Raw genomic sequence first — 17,319 nt, forward strand, 5'->3', positions numbered from 1 at the left:
AAGAGCTGTGATGTAGGTGACAACTGCTCAAGGAGACAGGAGCAGTACAGGATGGCCCACGTGGAGGGAGCTAGGAGTTATCTGGGTGGAGGTGAGCAAGGGAAATGTAGTTTGCACCACACAAAAGCATTCCAGAACAGTGCAATCCATGAGCGTGTGCAATAGACTCCTAAGGAAAGCCGGAGAAGCTCCAAGGCTTGAGTCATTAACCGCAGACTGGACAAAGCCCTGGGCAACAATCTGTAGGGCGTGGCGCTGCTTTGGCAGGGGAATGGAGTAGGCAGAGTTGGCTGCTGGAACACAATTCTGGTTCTTCTGAAACCGTCACTCGTACGTGCTTGTACCATTAGTGCCAGAAAGCCCTCCTGGCTTCCAAAAAGTGCCAGAATCGCACTCCAGAGCATTCCGGCGCGGCTCGAGCCTGGGACGAGGTGACCGAAAAAGTCTATGAGATGCCTTGTGGTGGCATACCTGTAAACTCTCGGAAGCGGGGAAAGGCCATGGCACACTGAAAACCCACAGGAGTTGCTTAGTCTTCAGACCACCATTCCAATGCCAGAGAGTCACTATGTTCTTTAGCTCTGTTAGCCCCACCCGTCCCACCTTCCCATCCTCCTCTCCTCAGTCCCTCGCTGGACTGGCCATCATCTTTCAGTCAAGGACTGCAGTCCTTGATCGCTGGCGGCAATCACCTGGCAGTCAGTTGGACAGACAGATGTATTTATGTCCACTATTCCTGTCTCCCTCAGACAACATAGTATCTGAGCACATGGGTCCAGTGAAGCCTTAACCCATCTCTGGGCTGCAAGGACAGCCACTTTGTTCTGATTATTTTTTTCCTCAGGTGCTCCTTGGCTCCTGATACTTATTCTCCCCACTTCCCCATAATCAGATATAATCCTCAGTCATCAAATTTAGTCCCTGTGGATGCAGCTATGGTGTCAGAAGCAGAGGGCTTCAATGTTAGAAGGGCAATAAGCAGCAGGCGAATTCTTTAAAACGATGGATGTTTTCTTGCCAGCGGCTACTAATAACAACACACACAAAATACAAGAGCAGAATCAGCTCAATAAAGGATTTCAAATGTTTTCCTTAGGCCACCAGTGAATCTTTCAACTTTGATAGACACTGGAAGCAATCCAAACCTTAAACAGCTCTCTGGAGTAGTGCTCTCAGGCCATCAATGCGATTTCATACACCCTCTAGTGGGAACTCTGGGCATAGCCTCCTTCATATATCAAGCCATCAGCTCCTTTTCTAGCCCTATATTTTTAATCAGATATAAAGGTATATAAGGTCTGTATATAAGGTCTGAATATAGTATATAAGGTCTGAATCCCGTTCTGTTAGCTGATGCATGTAACCCAGTTAAAATCAGTATGGCTACCTGCATCTTTATAGCAAACAGGGCATGGCCCATTGTTTGCTACTAAGAGACCCAGTCCTGCAAGGTTCTGAGCACTCTCATTTCCCATTGAAGTCTCAGCACCATTACATGCAAGAGGCACTCAGAAACTAGGCAGGATCAGGGCAAGGGAGGATATCGCATCTGTGAATAAATCAAATTCAATCTACCTTTCCAAAGACCATCTGTGATGTTTTCTCTCATACTGTAATCAGTGGGAATGGGAAAATAGTCACTTTCTAGGTTGTCTCAATGAAAAACCTTCCAAGTGTCAGAGGTTTGTTTTGTTTTTTTGTTTGGTTGTTTTTTTGCAGTGGAGGGGGTTCAAATCTCCTGATGATAATCATTCTAAAAAGAATCTATCCCAGTCCCTGTGTTACCATTCACAGCTACAAAGTCTATGCCTTTTACATTAGTCATCTGACTGCCTCACAGAGAATTATGTATATTAAAAGCTTCCATGTTAGCTCCTTATGAGAAAATGTTTTAAAGAGTAATGTATATTAAAATCTCTACGTATAAACCCCTTGTGGGAAAAATTCCCAGAGACCTCCTTATACTCCCACATAGATAATTTTTTCACAAGAATGATATAAAAATGTTATTTAGCTATATCACAGGAGGTTAACCAGATATTAACTGCATTACAGACCTATTTAGTTTTAATAGACATCTCTCTAACGTAAGGTAATGCATGCAGTTGGGACACATTAGCAGATAAGATTTGTCTAGGGTTCTTTTGGGATCAGATAACTGCCAAATGAAGCCAACTGATTCTAAGGCCTAAAACGTGGACAAGAGTTTTATAGTAGATTTTGCTAGTGTTTTCGGGTTCTTTTAAATGATTTAGGCTTAGAGCAGCCACTGACGCATGCCCAGAATACAGGCGCTCGGTTGGTCCTGTCCCCGCTGGTGTGACCTCACATGCACCGTGCATGCAAGGTCATGCTGCATGAAAGATGCCATTTTGCAGAACATGCTGCCCTGCCCCTGCTGGCGTGGCCTTGCCTGCACCATGTGCTTGAGGTCACACTGGTGGGCTGCTCACTAAAATGGCATCCTCTGTGTGCGATACTGGACAAAACCACGTCCGGTTTTATATCAGCACCAGATAGGGGACAAACCAGGTGAAAACAGGACTGTCCGGCTTAAACCTGGGCGAATGGCCTGCCTAGTTAGGCATTAAGGGTCTGATTCAAAGTCTAATGCTAGTCTTTCCATTGACTCCAGTGCACCCTGGTTCAAGTCCTAAGCCCAGCTCTAGCACCATCAACAGCTGGAAGTTTCTTTGATAGCTCAGCAAATGGGGGATGGCTCTGTAGAGTCCAATCCTGTTTTACAGGCATGTTCATGCAAGCTCGGAGTTTTGCCATCAATTTCAATTAGATCAAGATCGGCTCTTGAGGGAGGTTCAGCATTAGTTTTGAATGGTGTAAGGGGAGGACGCAGACATCTTTGAGTGCCTGGTGATGCGGAGTTAAAATCCTTCCCTGAAGAAAGGCATGGACTCTTCCCCTCCTTCGTGATAGTACATCAGCTGTCAGGAGTGCAGGCAAGTGTCTTAGGTCAGGAGGGCTCATTGGAGACGCCGAGCTGTTCGGGATTCAGGCCTTATCTACATGCAGAAGTTACACCAATTTAATTTAAACTGATTTATAAATCAATCTAGGCTTGGGCTGCCCTTAAAAAAGCTTTACTGGCATAACTCTGTCTGTAAGGGGTGTGATTTTTCCCTAGACATAGTTTTGCCGGTAAAAGCACTCGTGTGGACATTGTTATACTGGGCCAAGACACATTACAGAGGTAGAGCTTATTTTGCTTCACAGAACCGAATCAACCCTAAGCATTTGTATACCAGTATAGCTGTGTCTACACTGCAGGAGGCGTTACTGCTCTAACTATATCGGCAAAGCTAAAGCAGCAAAAATATGGTAAGTGTAGACAAGACTTTAGGTCCCGTCCACATTACAAAGTTTGGTCAGTGCACGTTCCGAGGTCGGCTCCTGTATACTGCTCAGGGACATGCATGCTTGGCTGCTTGTGTCGGCCCTGTGCACACTCACCACGAGTAGTTGTGTCAATGGAAAATGTGGGGCACCCCAGAGGTGGGTGTCTCCATGTGCCCCCTGCCACTGTCTGGTTCAATGCCTGGTGGGATATTTTCGCAGTGCTTTGTGGAATACCAGCAATTGGCCCAGTGATTTCTGGGAACTAAGGGTCAAGATCTCACTATGCCACTTTCTCCATCCCATAATGTTCGTTCTATCCCATAATTTTTGTGCCACAGTCCTGCACGCCGCTTTTCAGTCTCCACCATCTCTCTGGCAGAAGCCTGGACCCTGCAGAGCTCAGTGCAGTTCTTATGTCCAGATGCACAGTTCTCCTGTATTTGCAGAGCTCGAATGACTATTACGACATCCGGGCGTGCGACGAGGAAGATGAGAAGATATCCAAGCACAATAACTGGAGGTGGAGGGACACAGTGACTAAAAACGCCAGGTTGTTGCTGGCATTGGGGGAGAACTTCTGGGCCCGTGAAATGAGCACAGACTGGTGGGATTGTAATGCAGGTTTGGGATGATGAGTGGTGACTGCAGAACTTTCAGATGTGAAAGGCAGCAATGCGGGCTCTGTATGCCGAGCTCACCCAGCCCTCTCACCAAAATGAGAGCGGCACTCTCAGTGGCTCTCAGCGACTCTCATGATGGGCTGCTCCTAGGGTGATCTTATTCACAGCTCCATCATCATCTTTGGACAACTGGAGAATTATCTGTCTAGGTATCAAAGATTATTGAAGATAATTGGCCAATACATAGACAATAACAGACCTAGATAGATATCTCCAGTTGTCCAGAGAGTCTGCTCAGATAGACCACTCTGGAGATTCTATTATAAAAAAATTAAACGTGTAAAAACAACCTTTCATGCATCCTGCATCCATCACAAGGCCATGAAAAGGGGCATAAACGTAGTTACTTGTCCTTTGCGGATCACCCTTAAATCAATAACAAGACCAACCCTGATTGGCTCTTGATCCAGGCTGAATCCTTGTGTCTTGTGAAATGGTCCCAGTCTACAGGTGCTCTCTCAGAGAATGAAGATGGTTCAAACCTACCAGTTTGCTGTGAGATTCCCCCCGCCCCCCCCAATCTTTGCCCCTTGAAAATGTTCGTCTCAGAATCTGAGTCCAATGCAAGATGACAGTGATGATGTTAAAGCAAACATGCCTCATCAGAGAAATAGCGGCTGGAAGGGTGCCCAGCAGTAGTAGCCAAGCAATGATTTCTTATCCAACAGGACTTCCCACTCTCATTTCTAAATCTATCCAGGGCTGTCGAGGTGTGACAATTTGAATGAAGTATATATCATAAAATTAAGTGAGATTTAAAATGTCTCATTGAAATACACAGCAAAATCCTCTTTAACAGGAGAAAGAGCCTGTTTAAAAAAAAATTCCCTTAAAATGAATGCAAAATTAATGCATCTCTTTCCGGTTGAGTGCAAAGTGGCAGGTCAGCTGGTTTATGTTGTAAACACTTCCCACCAGTACTCCTGAAAGATAAATTAGGTGTAAAATAGTCCCTGAATTAGATTAAATCAAGGAGTGTATTAAACTTATTTCAGATCTGTCCTTTGACACTTCTGCTTCTTGGCCTGATTCTTGCTTCCTGCACTTGGCACAAGAATGTAGGGGGGGAGGTGGTTTTAAGACACTTTCCTGCTCTACATTCGGCGGATGGCCAGGACTCTGCCTCAGGGCTGCTCCAGTTTACACTTGGGCAGCTCATGACCCCTTAGGGCCCACAAGGCAACAAATAACTGGGTCCAGCTACAGCTTTCCCAGGGCTGATGCTTTCAAGGCAAATTAATCAAGGCTCATCTGACCGAGACACAATTACCACCAGTGAGGAGAGAGCATCATCTCCCAGCTAGCAGAAGATGGCTGGAAGCAGGTTTTTTTCTGTTTTTCCCCTTTGCGGGTGATGCTGTGTAAGAGCCCCTTGTTATCAAGCAATTCATGAGGGTTTTTAGTGTATGGACTAGGGTGACGATTTAGGGACAAACACCTTCTAACTGAGGAGATAGCATGGAGGACACAAGCTCTTCAAAGTGTTGAGAGGCCACTGCCTCCAACTGCTTAAAATCTAACTGAAAAATTTAGGTAAAGAATTGGGGGGAGTGGGAAATGCCGTCTCCGGTTTTCTTTCTATCTCGGACTAGGCTTGGTTACTATAGTTACAGACTCCTGTGGGTAGGTGTACTCTATCACAGGGTGATCTTGGACCTTTGAGGGCTCAAGCCCCGTCTCTGACCTTCTACTACACGGGACTCAGAGAACTGGGCGCAGGTGACTGACATACTGGACTTAAGCAACATCCTGGAGTGAGAACGTGCAGGAGGCTCTCCTGTAACTATGGCCTGGGAAGGACCAGTGGTGACTCCCCATGCTGTTTGGGATCCTTCCTGTAGGGAAGTCTGAGGGGAAGGCTTTGGGAATTGATTGGCTTGGTAGGAGAAAGCCAAGGCTGAAGTGGAAGCTCAGGACGGGAGGATTGGACTATAATTCCATTATTACCAAACGAAATCCCAGAAGGGGAGATTATGTGTTGAATTGAAAAGTGGGAGGGTAATTGTACAGAAGAGAGGAATTGAGGCAAGACAAGCATTGGCCTGCTAAACCCAGGGTTGTGAGTTCAATCTTTGAGGGGGCCATTTGGGGCAAAAATTGGGGATTGGTCCTGCTTTGAGCAGGGGGTTGGACTAGATGACCTCCTGAGGTCCCTTCCAACCCTGATATTCTATGATTCTATGGATGCCGCAGGTATAAGATGCACACTCATGCTGCCCGATACAATTGCCTTAAAGTTTGTCATGACTGGTGTGACAGATAGGGGGTGGGGGTACTCTGTAACAAGTTATGAATACTGTATGTGACCTGGTTATTGGGATGTTTACTGTATCCGTATTTTGATTTGGTTTAACAAGGAAGGTTGTAAGAAAAACAAACAAGAAGTGAAACAATTGCTTGAGATAAGCCCCCTCCCCCCCCCCCCCCCCGGTAAGACTCCAGGGTTGTTAAGAGACAATGCTCGAGACATTAGTTGTGAAGATTCTACCTATTGGCTCCAGCCAAGTTATGAAGCTTGTTTTGCCATGCAGGGGCAAGGCTGGGAACCAGCGGCTCAAAAGGATCTCTGGTTAGTTAAAAAGCGACTCACTCTCTAAGGGGCAGCTGCCGAGACGGCTGTGAGGTGCTGTTCAGACTGAGACCAGCATCTGCTGGAGTGTCTGAAAAAAATAGACCCACTTGATCCATCATCACAGGGTGGGAGGGCTTTAGGTCAGACAGATGCGTGTGCAGACTGTTTTTAAAATCCTTTTCTCTACTGGGTCTACTGGTAAATTAAACAATTTATGTGCTGTCTGGTCACCATATCCACCACTGGTTACAGACTCCCAAAGGGAAGACCCATAGGTGTGGAACTCGGTTGTACCTGTGGGTAAGTCTGGTTACATGGTACTGTAGCCCCAGCCCTGGTCTAAGAGTGGGAGAATTCCACTCTGGATTGGTAATGGTATGAGGGGTACTCTCAAAGACCTGAGGGGGTGCCCTGAGAGATCCCAAAAGGGGACAGAAGTGCAGCTAGCCCTGTAATTGCAACAACCAGTATCTTGTATTTTTTTTCTGCACTCCCATTAAAACCTTTGTTTTCTCTACCAGTCTTTTCTCTAAGTCTTCATGCTCCTTTCAGTCCTCAACCCATGCCCTCAAAGTTTTCCAAACTCTTCTGTATCACTGTTGGAGCCTTTACAGTTTTGGACTTATGCTGTAAGTTATGTTTTTAAATATTGTTTTGTTGGTTGGTTTTTCATAGAATATCAGGGTTGGAAGGGACCTCAGGAGGTCATCTAGTCCAACCCCCTGCTCAAAGCAGGGCCAATCCCCAATTTTTGCCCCAATCCCTAAATGGCCCCTTCAAGGACTGAACTCACAACCCTGGGTTTAGCAGGCCAATGCTCAAACCACTGAGCTATATACATTATTAGTTCTTGTGCAATGGGATTGATAGTTCCTGCTCCTCTTCATGCATACTTAGCCACTCTCTCAGGTCCTCAGCCCTCATGGAAAAGTCATATGGAACTTAATAGTGATGAAAACAGTAGGGTTTTATAGAATTGTAATAGGATTCAGTACAAGCTAATCTAAAAATTAATAACAGGGACTAGAAAATTAGTTTCTTTCTGTAGATTTTTGAGCCCTTCTATAGCAGGGATATAATCCTCTATTCGATTCTAAAAATACGATGGTTCCAAAAATCTATAGGAAAATTTGCATTTTCTATTATATTCTATAACATGAACTGGCCCATGGAGGATCTCTCTGAATATTAAATTGTGTGAGATCTCAGGGACGTTCCTAAGGAGTGTATAAACTCAGAGAGCAATTTCACATCCCGGGCTGGGGGGGACAGGATATGCCTCTTAGCTACATGAAGGAAACCCTGAGCTTGCTCAGCCCTCAGTGTGTATGATGTATCCCCTTCTAGTGGCTGGCCTATCGAAAAAGATATGAGCCTATTCCTGCTACCAGCTAATGGACTTACGCCTTTTACTCAAGTAATAAAGATCCTATGCTTTCAGCACTCGTGGTCCTGGGCTCTCCCCACTGACGGCCTATGGTGAGTGGATGGGTGGTGTCACATTAGCTCCATCTGTGAGCAGAGGGCAACCACCCATCCATCCCTTATTTATCTATTTATTTATTTAGACGTGTCCCTTGCAGGGTGACTACCCAGCCCTTATTTTAAAGGGACCATCCCATCCCTTATTTATCTATTTATTTATTTAGACGTGTCCCTTGCAGGGTGACCACCCAGCCCTTATTTATCTATTTATTTATTTAGACGTGTCCCTTGCAGGGTGACCACCCAGCCCTTATTTTAAAGGGACCATCCCATCCCTTATTTATCTATTTATTTATTTAGACGTGTCCCTTGCAGGGTGACCACCCAGCCCTTATTTTAAAGGGACCATCCCATCCCTTATTTATCTATTTATTTATTTAGACATGTCCCTTGCAGGGTGACCACCCAGCCCTTATTTATCTATTTATTTATTTAGACGTGTCCCTTGCAGGGTGACCACCCAGCCCTTATTTTAAAGGGACCATCCCATCCCTTATTTATCTATTTATTTAGACGTGTCCCTTGCAGGGTGACCACCCAGCCCTTATTTTAAAGGGACCATCCCATCCCTTATTTATCTATTTATTTATTTAGACATGTCCCTTGCAGGGTGACCACCCAGCCCTTATTTATCTATTTATTTATTTAGACGTGTCCCTTGCAGGGTGACCACCCAGCCCTTATTTTAAAGGGACCATCCCATCCCTTATTTATCTATTTATTTAGACGTGTCCCTTGCAGGGTGACCACCCAGCCCTTATTTTAAAGGGACCATCCCATCCCTTATTTATCTATTTATTTATTTAGACGTGTCCCTTGCAGGGTGACCACCCAGCCCTTATTTATCTATTTATTTATTTAGACGTGTCCCTTGCAGGGTGACCACCCAGCCCTTATTTTAAAGGGACCATCCCATCCCTTATTTATCTATTTATTTAGACGTGTCCCTTGCAGGGTGACCACCCAGCCCTTATTTTAAAACGGCTAAGTACCATTTTAAACATTACACTGAAGCTTACGCTAATTGCATTTTCCTCTTGAGGGCGGCAGAAACGTACAGGAGCGAAAAAATACAGGCTGCCCTCCAGGACATGGCGTTCCCCTAAACCCCGCCTTGCAGGAAAGCGCTGTCCCTGGTTTTGCACAGCTGGCCCCTGCTGCCCTGGCCCCTGGGCCTCGCACGTGGGGGGAACCCCTCGCCTCGCTCGCCGCAAACCGCGCAGACGCACTCGAGCCCAGCACCAGCCCGGCACGAGAACTCCGCCATCGCTGTGAGGGGCAAAAGAGGCCCTTCCAGTAGGGCGCCGCCATCTTTGTGCGGGGTAACGTTCGGGTCCCCTGGGCGCCGCCATGTTGGGGGTGGTACCGCTCGCGTCCTCAGACGTACCCGAGCGTGTTATTAATTATTAAATCGTTCAACACAGTAAAACGCGCCTGATTACAACGCTCAGCGCGCGGGTATGGCTTTTATAGAGAATGACGCCGATGGACGTGGATGTGGGGGCTTGACCCCACTCCGTCGAGGTAGCACTTCCGGGTGATGCTGACGGTGACCTCTGCCCCGCGACCCCTGCCTCTTCCTTTCCGGTGTTGGGTGCCCGAGAAGACGCACAAGTAAGTGCCCGGGCTCGGGCTTGCCGTCATCCGCTTCCATCCTCCCTGGGTGCGTCTCGCTGCGGCCTTTGCCGCCCGCAGCCAGCCTGCCCGGGCCCTTCCTCACCGATATCGAGCCGGCGCGGCCGCCCGGCGGGTGGGGAGGAGGCCGGGGGAGCGGGGCGCTAGGCCGCGGGGAAGCCGGCCGCTAGAGTGGCCGAGCTGCCCGGTGGGTGGAGGGGAGGCCGGGGGAGCGAGGCGCTAGGCCGCGGGGAGCTGGAGTGGCCGAGCCGCCCGGCGGTTTGGGGTGACAAGGGCCGGTGGGAGGCTTCGTTTATTTTTCGCTCCGATTATGCAACGGGTGGGTCCGGGCCCGGGTCCCGGTCCACTCTCAACCTGGGGCAGCTTCCCCCGGCTTGGGAGCGTAGCGGGGCTGTTGTGGGGAGGCCTGTCCTAGGGGGAGGAAGCTCGTGGGAACCCCTCTTCGATGCGGGGAGGGAAGGTAACAGCCCCATGTGTGGCTTGGGGCCTGTGTCGTGGGATAGGGGGAGTGGGCTCCTTTCCGAGGCTCCGAACAGGAGGAGGGGATGCTGAGGTTAACAGCGTGTGCATGGCAGGGCACAGTGCTGCGCACAAGTGGCTTCCAAGCATCCCAGTCACTCAGGTGTCTCTTCACAACCAGAAATCCCTCCGGGGGGAGGGGAGAGGGCCACAGTTGTGTTTAATGTTTATTAGGGGGGGATGCAAGATGTGTCAGTCACTTCATTAAACACTTGACTGGGCAAAGAGCTCTGCTAAACCATAGTTGCATGGGTGGGGAAGATAGATCAGACCTACTGTTTTTAGGCACAGATATTTGTGCCTGGTAGATCGCTACGGCCAAATTAATCCCTGCTTTAATTTCATATATTAATAGGTTTACACCATGAATAAACTTGGTCTTTTTAATCTAACCTCTTCTATTATATGTTAGGGGCAGACAGTAGTTATCACTACGTTCAGTTAAGCTTGAAGAAACCCCAGTTTACCAGTTTTAGACCTAGGAGAGCTACTACACAAAGGATAAGTGGTTTAGTCTTAAGTTAACACATCAGGACTTTTTTAGGGTGCCTTCAAGGTTATGCTTAATGATCTACTGAGGAACATCACACTAACTGAGGGTGGATGCAGTTTGGTGCTATACTGCGCACATCCCAAAGTGGTCTGTTGATTGGTCACATAATGCTGGTGTTCTCTTCATTTCCAGCTGCTGAAAGTATTAAATATTATTTTTCCATGCTGTGGCTGTAGATATTATTTGATTGTAAATGGGAGAGGAGGTGGGTCATAAAGTTGCAAATGGGAATGGTGGTGACCATGAGACAATTTATCTGAAATGTGCTCCACACACTATGAAAAATTCAGGGAATCCTGTCACCACATCACTCTTGTATGTTTCCGTAGCCAGAATGTTGGCAGAAAAGAGAGATTTAGGTTGCCTAGGTTAGTTGCAAGTTTTCTGTTAGCACAGAGGATGTCCTGCATCTATCTACACTTGTTTTGGGTTTAAAGGAGGTATCGGAGATGTTACTGGTAAACACAAGACTGGGAGTCAGGATTCTTGAATTCTATTCCTGGCTGTGCTTCCAACTCTTAACTGTAGGCAAGTCAGAAGTCTCTCTGTGCCTTAATTTCTAAAAGGAGAAGACTACCATACAGATTTGGGACCCCCTGAAAGTGGTTCTATTTATTTGTATTATCGTAGGGCCTAAAGGCTTCCACCCAGATTGGAGCCCCGTTGTGCGCTTCATGTGTACATAGGGAGAGGCAGTGCCTGCTCCATGCAGTTTACAGTCTAGGGCAAGAGGCAATCGTAGGCAGGTAACAAAGGCAGAGAGTTGAAGGGCCGTACCTCAAATCAGACAGCAGATCAGTGGCAGTATTGGGAATGGAACCCAGTGCTTCTGATGGAGGGCTGATTATGCACATGATGATTTTAACTGCACGGTTGCCATCCAGGCTCTCTTTCATGGTAAGTCTTGTGTGGAAATGCAGCAGTGGGCAATATTTATGGAGCTGCTGTTAAAATTTCAGAGACATTAAGAGTGGCAGTGGCATATAATAAAGCCACTCTGATCTCCAGATTATTTAATATACTAAAATGTGGAAAGTGAGCCTAATGCTCTTCCAAAGGGTTAAGCAAGCTGGTTTTATGGATGGATGGGTTGCCTGGTCCTCTTCGGTCTCTGGAATGTCCTGTATTCCAAACAAATAGATTATTGGTGCATGTCTCATCTGTATTGATTAGTACCCAGTTCATCTGCAAAATGCCTTTTGTGTTGATTTAAATACCCTTAAAAAGTAACTTCCCATTCATAGGAGTATAAAGGACCAGAGGCATGTATGGCTCCCGTGTAATTCCAGGGAAAGAACCATCTTTATTGCTCCTCTTCATGACCGCATGTAACTCACACTCTTATTTCCCCTCGCAGAAATGGCACCGCGTAAGGGTAAGGAGAAGAAGGAAGAGCAGGTCATCAGCTTGGGACCGCAGGTTGCCGAAGGGGAAAATGTGTTTGGCGTCTGCCATATCTTCGCTTCCTTCAATGACACTTTTGTCCATGTAACTGATCTCTCCGGCAAGTGAGTACTGAAAGTTGGTGACATCAGAACCATACAAGGCTCTGTAGAACTTGCTTTCCCTTGGTACCGCCCTTACAAGTTCTTAAAATGGAAATTGTGCATATGCAACAGTTATTTTGGTTCAATAACTCAAGCTGTTTTCACTCACCTTTATCCTTAAGGCTAAAGTATGTGCCCAGTATATGTAGATAAGTGCATCATATCATACACTTACCTGTTGAACTTACAAGTTGCGATCTAACTTACTCTTCTAGGTCTTGGCTACAGGAGAGGGTTGCACTGATTTAATTGAAATTGCTTTAAAAAATTTTGTAGTTAAACTAGAAGAAAAACCTGTATAGAAACCCTTATTTTGGTTTGCGTGGCTTATTTCAGTATAGCTTAAGTAGGTAAGGAATCAGCTTAAGCTAAATTGATGCAAGTTGCTCTTGAACTGAACTATGCAGGGCTTTGCACCCTTATCTTCTGAGCAGAAGGCAGTCGAGTATTAAAATGAGTCAACAGGGGTATATACCGGACACTTCTAATGCTGCTGCTTATAAAACACATGGAGGTACCATCACATAAAATGTCCAGACATACATCTGTGTTGAAATAAGTGTTTACAGAAAGGATAATTAGTATTGCCACTGTACGAAAGAGATGACTGTAAACTGCTTGACAGTATCTACCATATCAGGAGCAGGCGTTTCCATTTGCCTTCTTGGCTATTTAGTAAAGATCTTTCTAAAATATATAATCTAATTCAACCACAAGATATTGGGCTCGGTGCTCAAAATTTTATGGCCTGTGTTATTTAGGAGGTCAGACTAGATGATCGTGTGATCCCTTGTAGTTTTAACATCTATAAACTTATTTTGTTGCTCAGGTGACACAGTACAGACAACTTGTAACAGGGTTTTTAATTGAAACTTGTTGGGCCATCTTTCACTATCTTCTATTTTTGCTCAGTGAATGAGACCTAACAATTAAGGCATATCTAGGTGAGAAAGTTGCATTAATCTGACTTAAAGTGTGATTTTAAACTGATATATTTAGATCAGTGTAAAGGCTGTATGGTTAGTTAAACCTGTTCGAAAGGCTGTATGGAGATGCTTATTTTGGTTTAGCGTAAGTCAGTTAGAAACATGATAAACCGAAATAAAGTACTGTTTAAACACAGTAAGTGTCCACACAGGGCTTTGCCCCAGTTTAACAAACTCTGTTACACTAATTTAATGTATAAATTACTAACGCCTATATGGAAAAAGGGCCTTGCTTCCTTCAGAAATGACCTTAGAAAAAGTAAGATAGATTCATATTAATGGTTGTCACATGGCAACTTATGAACTGGTAAATGTATAAAATGAAATCATTTTGTGTTTTGAATCTTCTGCTTCTGTAAGGCTTGCAGGTTGTGATCAGACTCTTTCCTGAGTATTGCTTTTTGCCACGTACAAAGATAATTGTCTTTTCAGGGAAACCATCTGCCGAGTGACTGGTGGTATGAAGGTGAAGGCCGACAGAGACGAGTCTTCGCCCTATGCTGCTATGTTGGCAGCTCAGGATGTTGCCCAGCGGTGCAAGGAGCTGGGCATCACTGCCCTTCACATCAAGCTGCGAGCTACAGGTGGAAATAGGTGCGTGTGACAGGCTCTGCTTTGACATACACAGATGTTGTGCGGTGGCGAGGTAGCGCTTGGGTCCTGTTGGTGACTGAATGCTAGGTTATGCTCATCAGGTGGCCCAGAGTGAAATAAGGTGTTTCAGTTTTCACACAGTCCTACAATCTCACTTCAGTTGTTGCTATCACAATTTTAATATGGGCAGCTGTTCTGAGGGCAGCAGTGAGAGAATTTGTATCTCAGACACACTCTAGCATTATTTTATTCCATGCATCTTTGCAAACTCGATGCGTTTTTTGTGTGCAGTTGGGGCTTGTTCTGTTAGCAGAAACAGCTCCATGTTTAGAGGTGTACATTTTCAGCTGGTGAAACATGTGAAGGCCCTGGCCCACTGACCCATGGAGATAATATTCACAGGACTAACATTAGTTCAGTTCAGCTCTGACCTGAAGGAGCCAGGCTTATAATGGGCTGTGTTTTAATTGATATGTTAAGAACTAGTTTGATTGGGAAGGTATTGGTCATTCTACATAGTAATGACATCTTGTGAATCCATTTGTAATTAGATGAAAACCTGGTGTAGGTGGGTTACAGGAATCTGTTTTTTCCTAAAATATATCTCCACCGCTTTTTCAGCAGGCTTATAGGACTCTTGTTTCATGTTGTTCTTGGAAGGGAATCCCCTATTGTAGCTGTGTAATGGCAGGAAAGATCATGTTTGATATTCAACTTTATTAACATCTCTTCTGCCCCCTTGTCAGGGGTGCAATTACCATGTATATTCAGAATTGCATTGAAGTATATTCTGCTGACTGTTACTGTTCCTGCCATATACATGGGTTAGAGAAAAAGGGAGGCATCTACTAAGAGTTCCAGCATTTTCAAATTCTGGATAAAGGGTAAAATGACTTAAGCTGCATGTTGTTTCCTTGGGAACGGTGTGCATTTAGCTTCAGCTGTTTGGTGAACGCTTCTCTGACCTGTTCTGTTGCCTGTTTTATTATTTCTAGGACCAAGACTCCTGGACCTGGTGCCCAGTCAGCCCTCAGAGCTCTAGCTCGTTCTGGAATGAAGATTGGGCGCATTGGTAAGTGTGGTGTGCAAATGGGGTATTTTAGATAAATAATGGGAAATTAGTATGTGTTCCCTGTTTCGAAATCCTGACACGAAAAGAACTCTGTGCAGATGCATCTGTTGTTGTTTAATACCCTGAGTTACATGATGGCCAGGTCTGAGATTTATTCTCTGTTAGTCCTACAGAACCCAAGCTTGACCATCTGGCATACTGGATTCCACCTGGTTACTTGTGCTTTTTGCCTGAGGGTGCTGAGTTTCCTTTAATTTGATGTGTATGTGCCTAGAGGAACTGGAGCGCTTTCAAATTAAATAAGAACCCACCAGCAAGTGGCATGTGTTTTCAGTATGGGCTAAGGATTGGTACCTAACTGCAAGTTGTATGTGCTAAACTGCAGTTGTATAGCAAGATAGTGATGGGCCTCTGGTTTAGAGTCACTGATTCTTTGCAGTAGCTGGAAGATCACTGGCCATGATTTACTGGAGTGAAAGTCCCAAAAGCTGCTGCCAAAAATGCCTTTTCAGTGTTCAAAGAAATCTATGGAAGGACTGTGGTGTACATCAATCTCCTATAGGAGATTGTCTTGCCTGTTGCTGCTGTGGAAGTCATGTGACCTGCAGTCTGTTGTTTCCTGTGATGCGCAATTTCACCTTCTTTCCCCACCCATTTCAGTGTGAATTTCCCATATTCTAAATGTTACTAATGTGGAAACTTGCCACACACTAGTCAATGCGCAAGTGAAATATAGTACCTCCTGCACATCATTTCCCAGGCTGCCTCCTGAGAGAAAGTGTGTGTGTTGGGGGGAATTCCTACTCCTTGCAAGAAAGGCTTGGGTTTTGTGTGAGGAAAGGTGGCCATTGGAAAGCAAATGTTGATTTGGCATTATAATGCCCCTTGCACACTCAAAGCGGACTAAAAAATTATTTTGCCTTTTGTACTAAATCCTCTTATCGTTAATGCTAGATCCTACTAAAGGCTGGTCATTGTGTGAGGATACATTATTACCACGTGAAGCCAATGCAGTTCTTCACTACTGAGGCCTTGGGTGGTGTCTGGCAGGGACTTGGATGGTTTATTTTCTGTACCCGGAAAGCTGTTTGAAGCAATCTGCAGTCATGAATGGTAATGTGTAACTTTCTTTCCACAGAGGATGTCACCCCCATCCCCTCTGACAGCACTCGCAGAAAGGGTGGTCGCCGGGGTCGTCGTCTGTAAACCGTGGCTGGCTTTTGTTTCATCATTAAATCTCTCAAAAAAATTTCTGTTCTCATTTGTGTTCTCTTAACACGAGCTATGATCAGAGGGCTAGCCTTTGGTGTCATGTGTCCTTTGGTTGTCATTTGAAAGCCCTGTGGTTGTAATGTCTTGTTTTCATGGAAACATTCAGAAGTCTGAATTACATACACAAATAGCTTGATTTCGGAAGATAGGTTTCCTGTTTAGGTTGTAGGGCTCCTGTTCACACAGCTACACCAGGGGTGCCATATTTGTGTATAAACTGGTAGAGCAGTTTAAAAGCACTCTAAAATTACAGCCCCACCAGACGTTCTAAGGCATGTTATACTTCCAGTTACATTTGAAAAATACTCTCTTCCTAGTAATTTTGTGCTCCCTGCTGTCATATTTACCCTTCACTAATTCCTGTCATGATCGTATGGAAGGTATGCGCTCATCTGTGCTAAATGTATATTCCAGGTGTCAGCCCAGGGAGGTTTAAAAGCAGAGCGTGGAACTGCCTACATTCTGTGACTGGGAAGCCCCTCTCCATGTTGAAAGGTGTTACCCGTCTTTGGGTGACTCTATTTCAAGATTGAAGATAATCTTCCTAATATCGTCAGACAAAGCCCCACTCCTTTGTTCTGCCAGTGTTAGGGTGACGTCCAAAATGGCTTCTGATACTCTGCTACCTTCGTTACTATATATGTTTTTCAAACAAGTTGTCCTCTCAGCAAAGCCCCATGTCCTATAATGCAGGAAGCCCAGTATCATGCAGTGCTTTGTTCTTGCCCCTCTCCCAGTAGAATAGCCTTTATTTTGAAATGGCACTTTTTTTATGCTGTCCCAAGCATGCTGCAGATTATTGTGAAGATATGTAACGACTGTAGGCGTTGCAGGGAGCGAGTGGATTTGACAGGTGGATGTGGCAGTCGGCCCTTTTTTGGTCCCTAAGCGGCAGTTACAGCCTTCAATGCTGTGGAAAAGATGTCTCATTTTTCCCCGCTCAAGCAGAAGTGGATTCAAATGGAAAGGAACAGGGTTTGAATTCTTCCTTCCACGCCTTAGCAAACCTTAACAGTAACTACATACCCTACTGGACAAATACCTCCTGGT

The 17,319-nt window shown here is 45.5% G+C and overlaps 1 protein-coding gene across 2 annotated transcripts; it reads left to right on the top strand.

The window, feature by feature from the left end:
* The first annotated feature begins 9,596 nt into the window (after nt 1-9,596).
* Nucleotides 9,597-16,254, top strand: RPS14 (ribosomal protein S14). Of its 2 annotated transcripts, none has more exons than XM_073355328.1 (5): nt 9,597-9,705; nt 12,156-12,306; nt 13,764-13,925; nt 14,921-14,997; nt 16,136-16,253. In XM_073355328.1, exons 2-5 carry the CDS (start codon nt 12,158-12,160, stop codon nt 16,201-16,203), a joined length of 456 nt encoding a protein of 151 aa, XP_073211429.1. In that variant the 5' UTR covers nt 9,597-9,705; nt 12,156-12,157; the 3' UTR covers nt 16,204-16,253. The 2 variants fall into 2 exon arrangements, with proteins under 2 accessions (XP_073211429.1, XP_073211430.1); XM_073355329.1 differs by having other exon boundaries at nt 9,666-9,754; nt 16,136-16,254.
* The last annotated feature ends 1,065 nt before the right edge of the window (nt 16,255-17,319 follow it).

The sequence above is a fragment of the Lepidochelys kempii genome, chromosome 8 (assembly GCF_965140265.1).
Source record: "Lepidochelys kempii isolate rLepKem1 chromosome 8, rLepKem1.hap2, whole genome shotgun sequence".
NCBI classification, from domain to species: Eukaryota; Metazoa; Chordata; order Testudines; family Cheloniidae; genus Lepidochelys; species Lepidochelys kempii.

Excerpts from the sequence above, each read along its gene's own strand:
- RPS14 (XM_073355328.1), top strand. The coding sequence starts at position 12,158 with ATGGCACCGCGTAAGGGTAAGGAGAAGAAGGAAGAGCAGGTCATCAGC. Across the intron at positions 12,307-13,763 it reads GTAACTGATCTCTCCGGCAA|GGAAACCATCTGCCGAGTGA; the intron begins GTGAGTACTGAA and ends TTGTCTTTTCAG. Across the intron at positions 14,998-16,135 it reads AATGAAGATTGGGCGCATTG|AGGATGTCACCCCCATCCCC; the intron begins GTAAGTGTGGTG and ends TTCTTTCCACAG.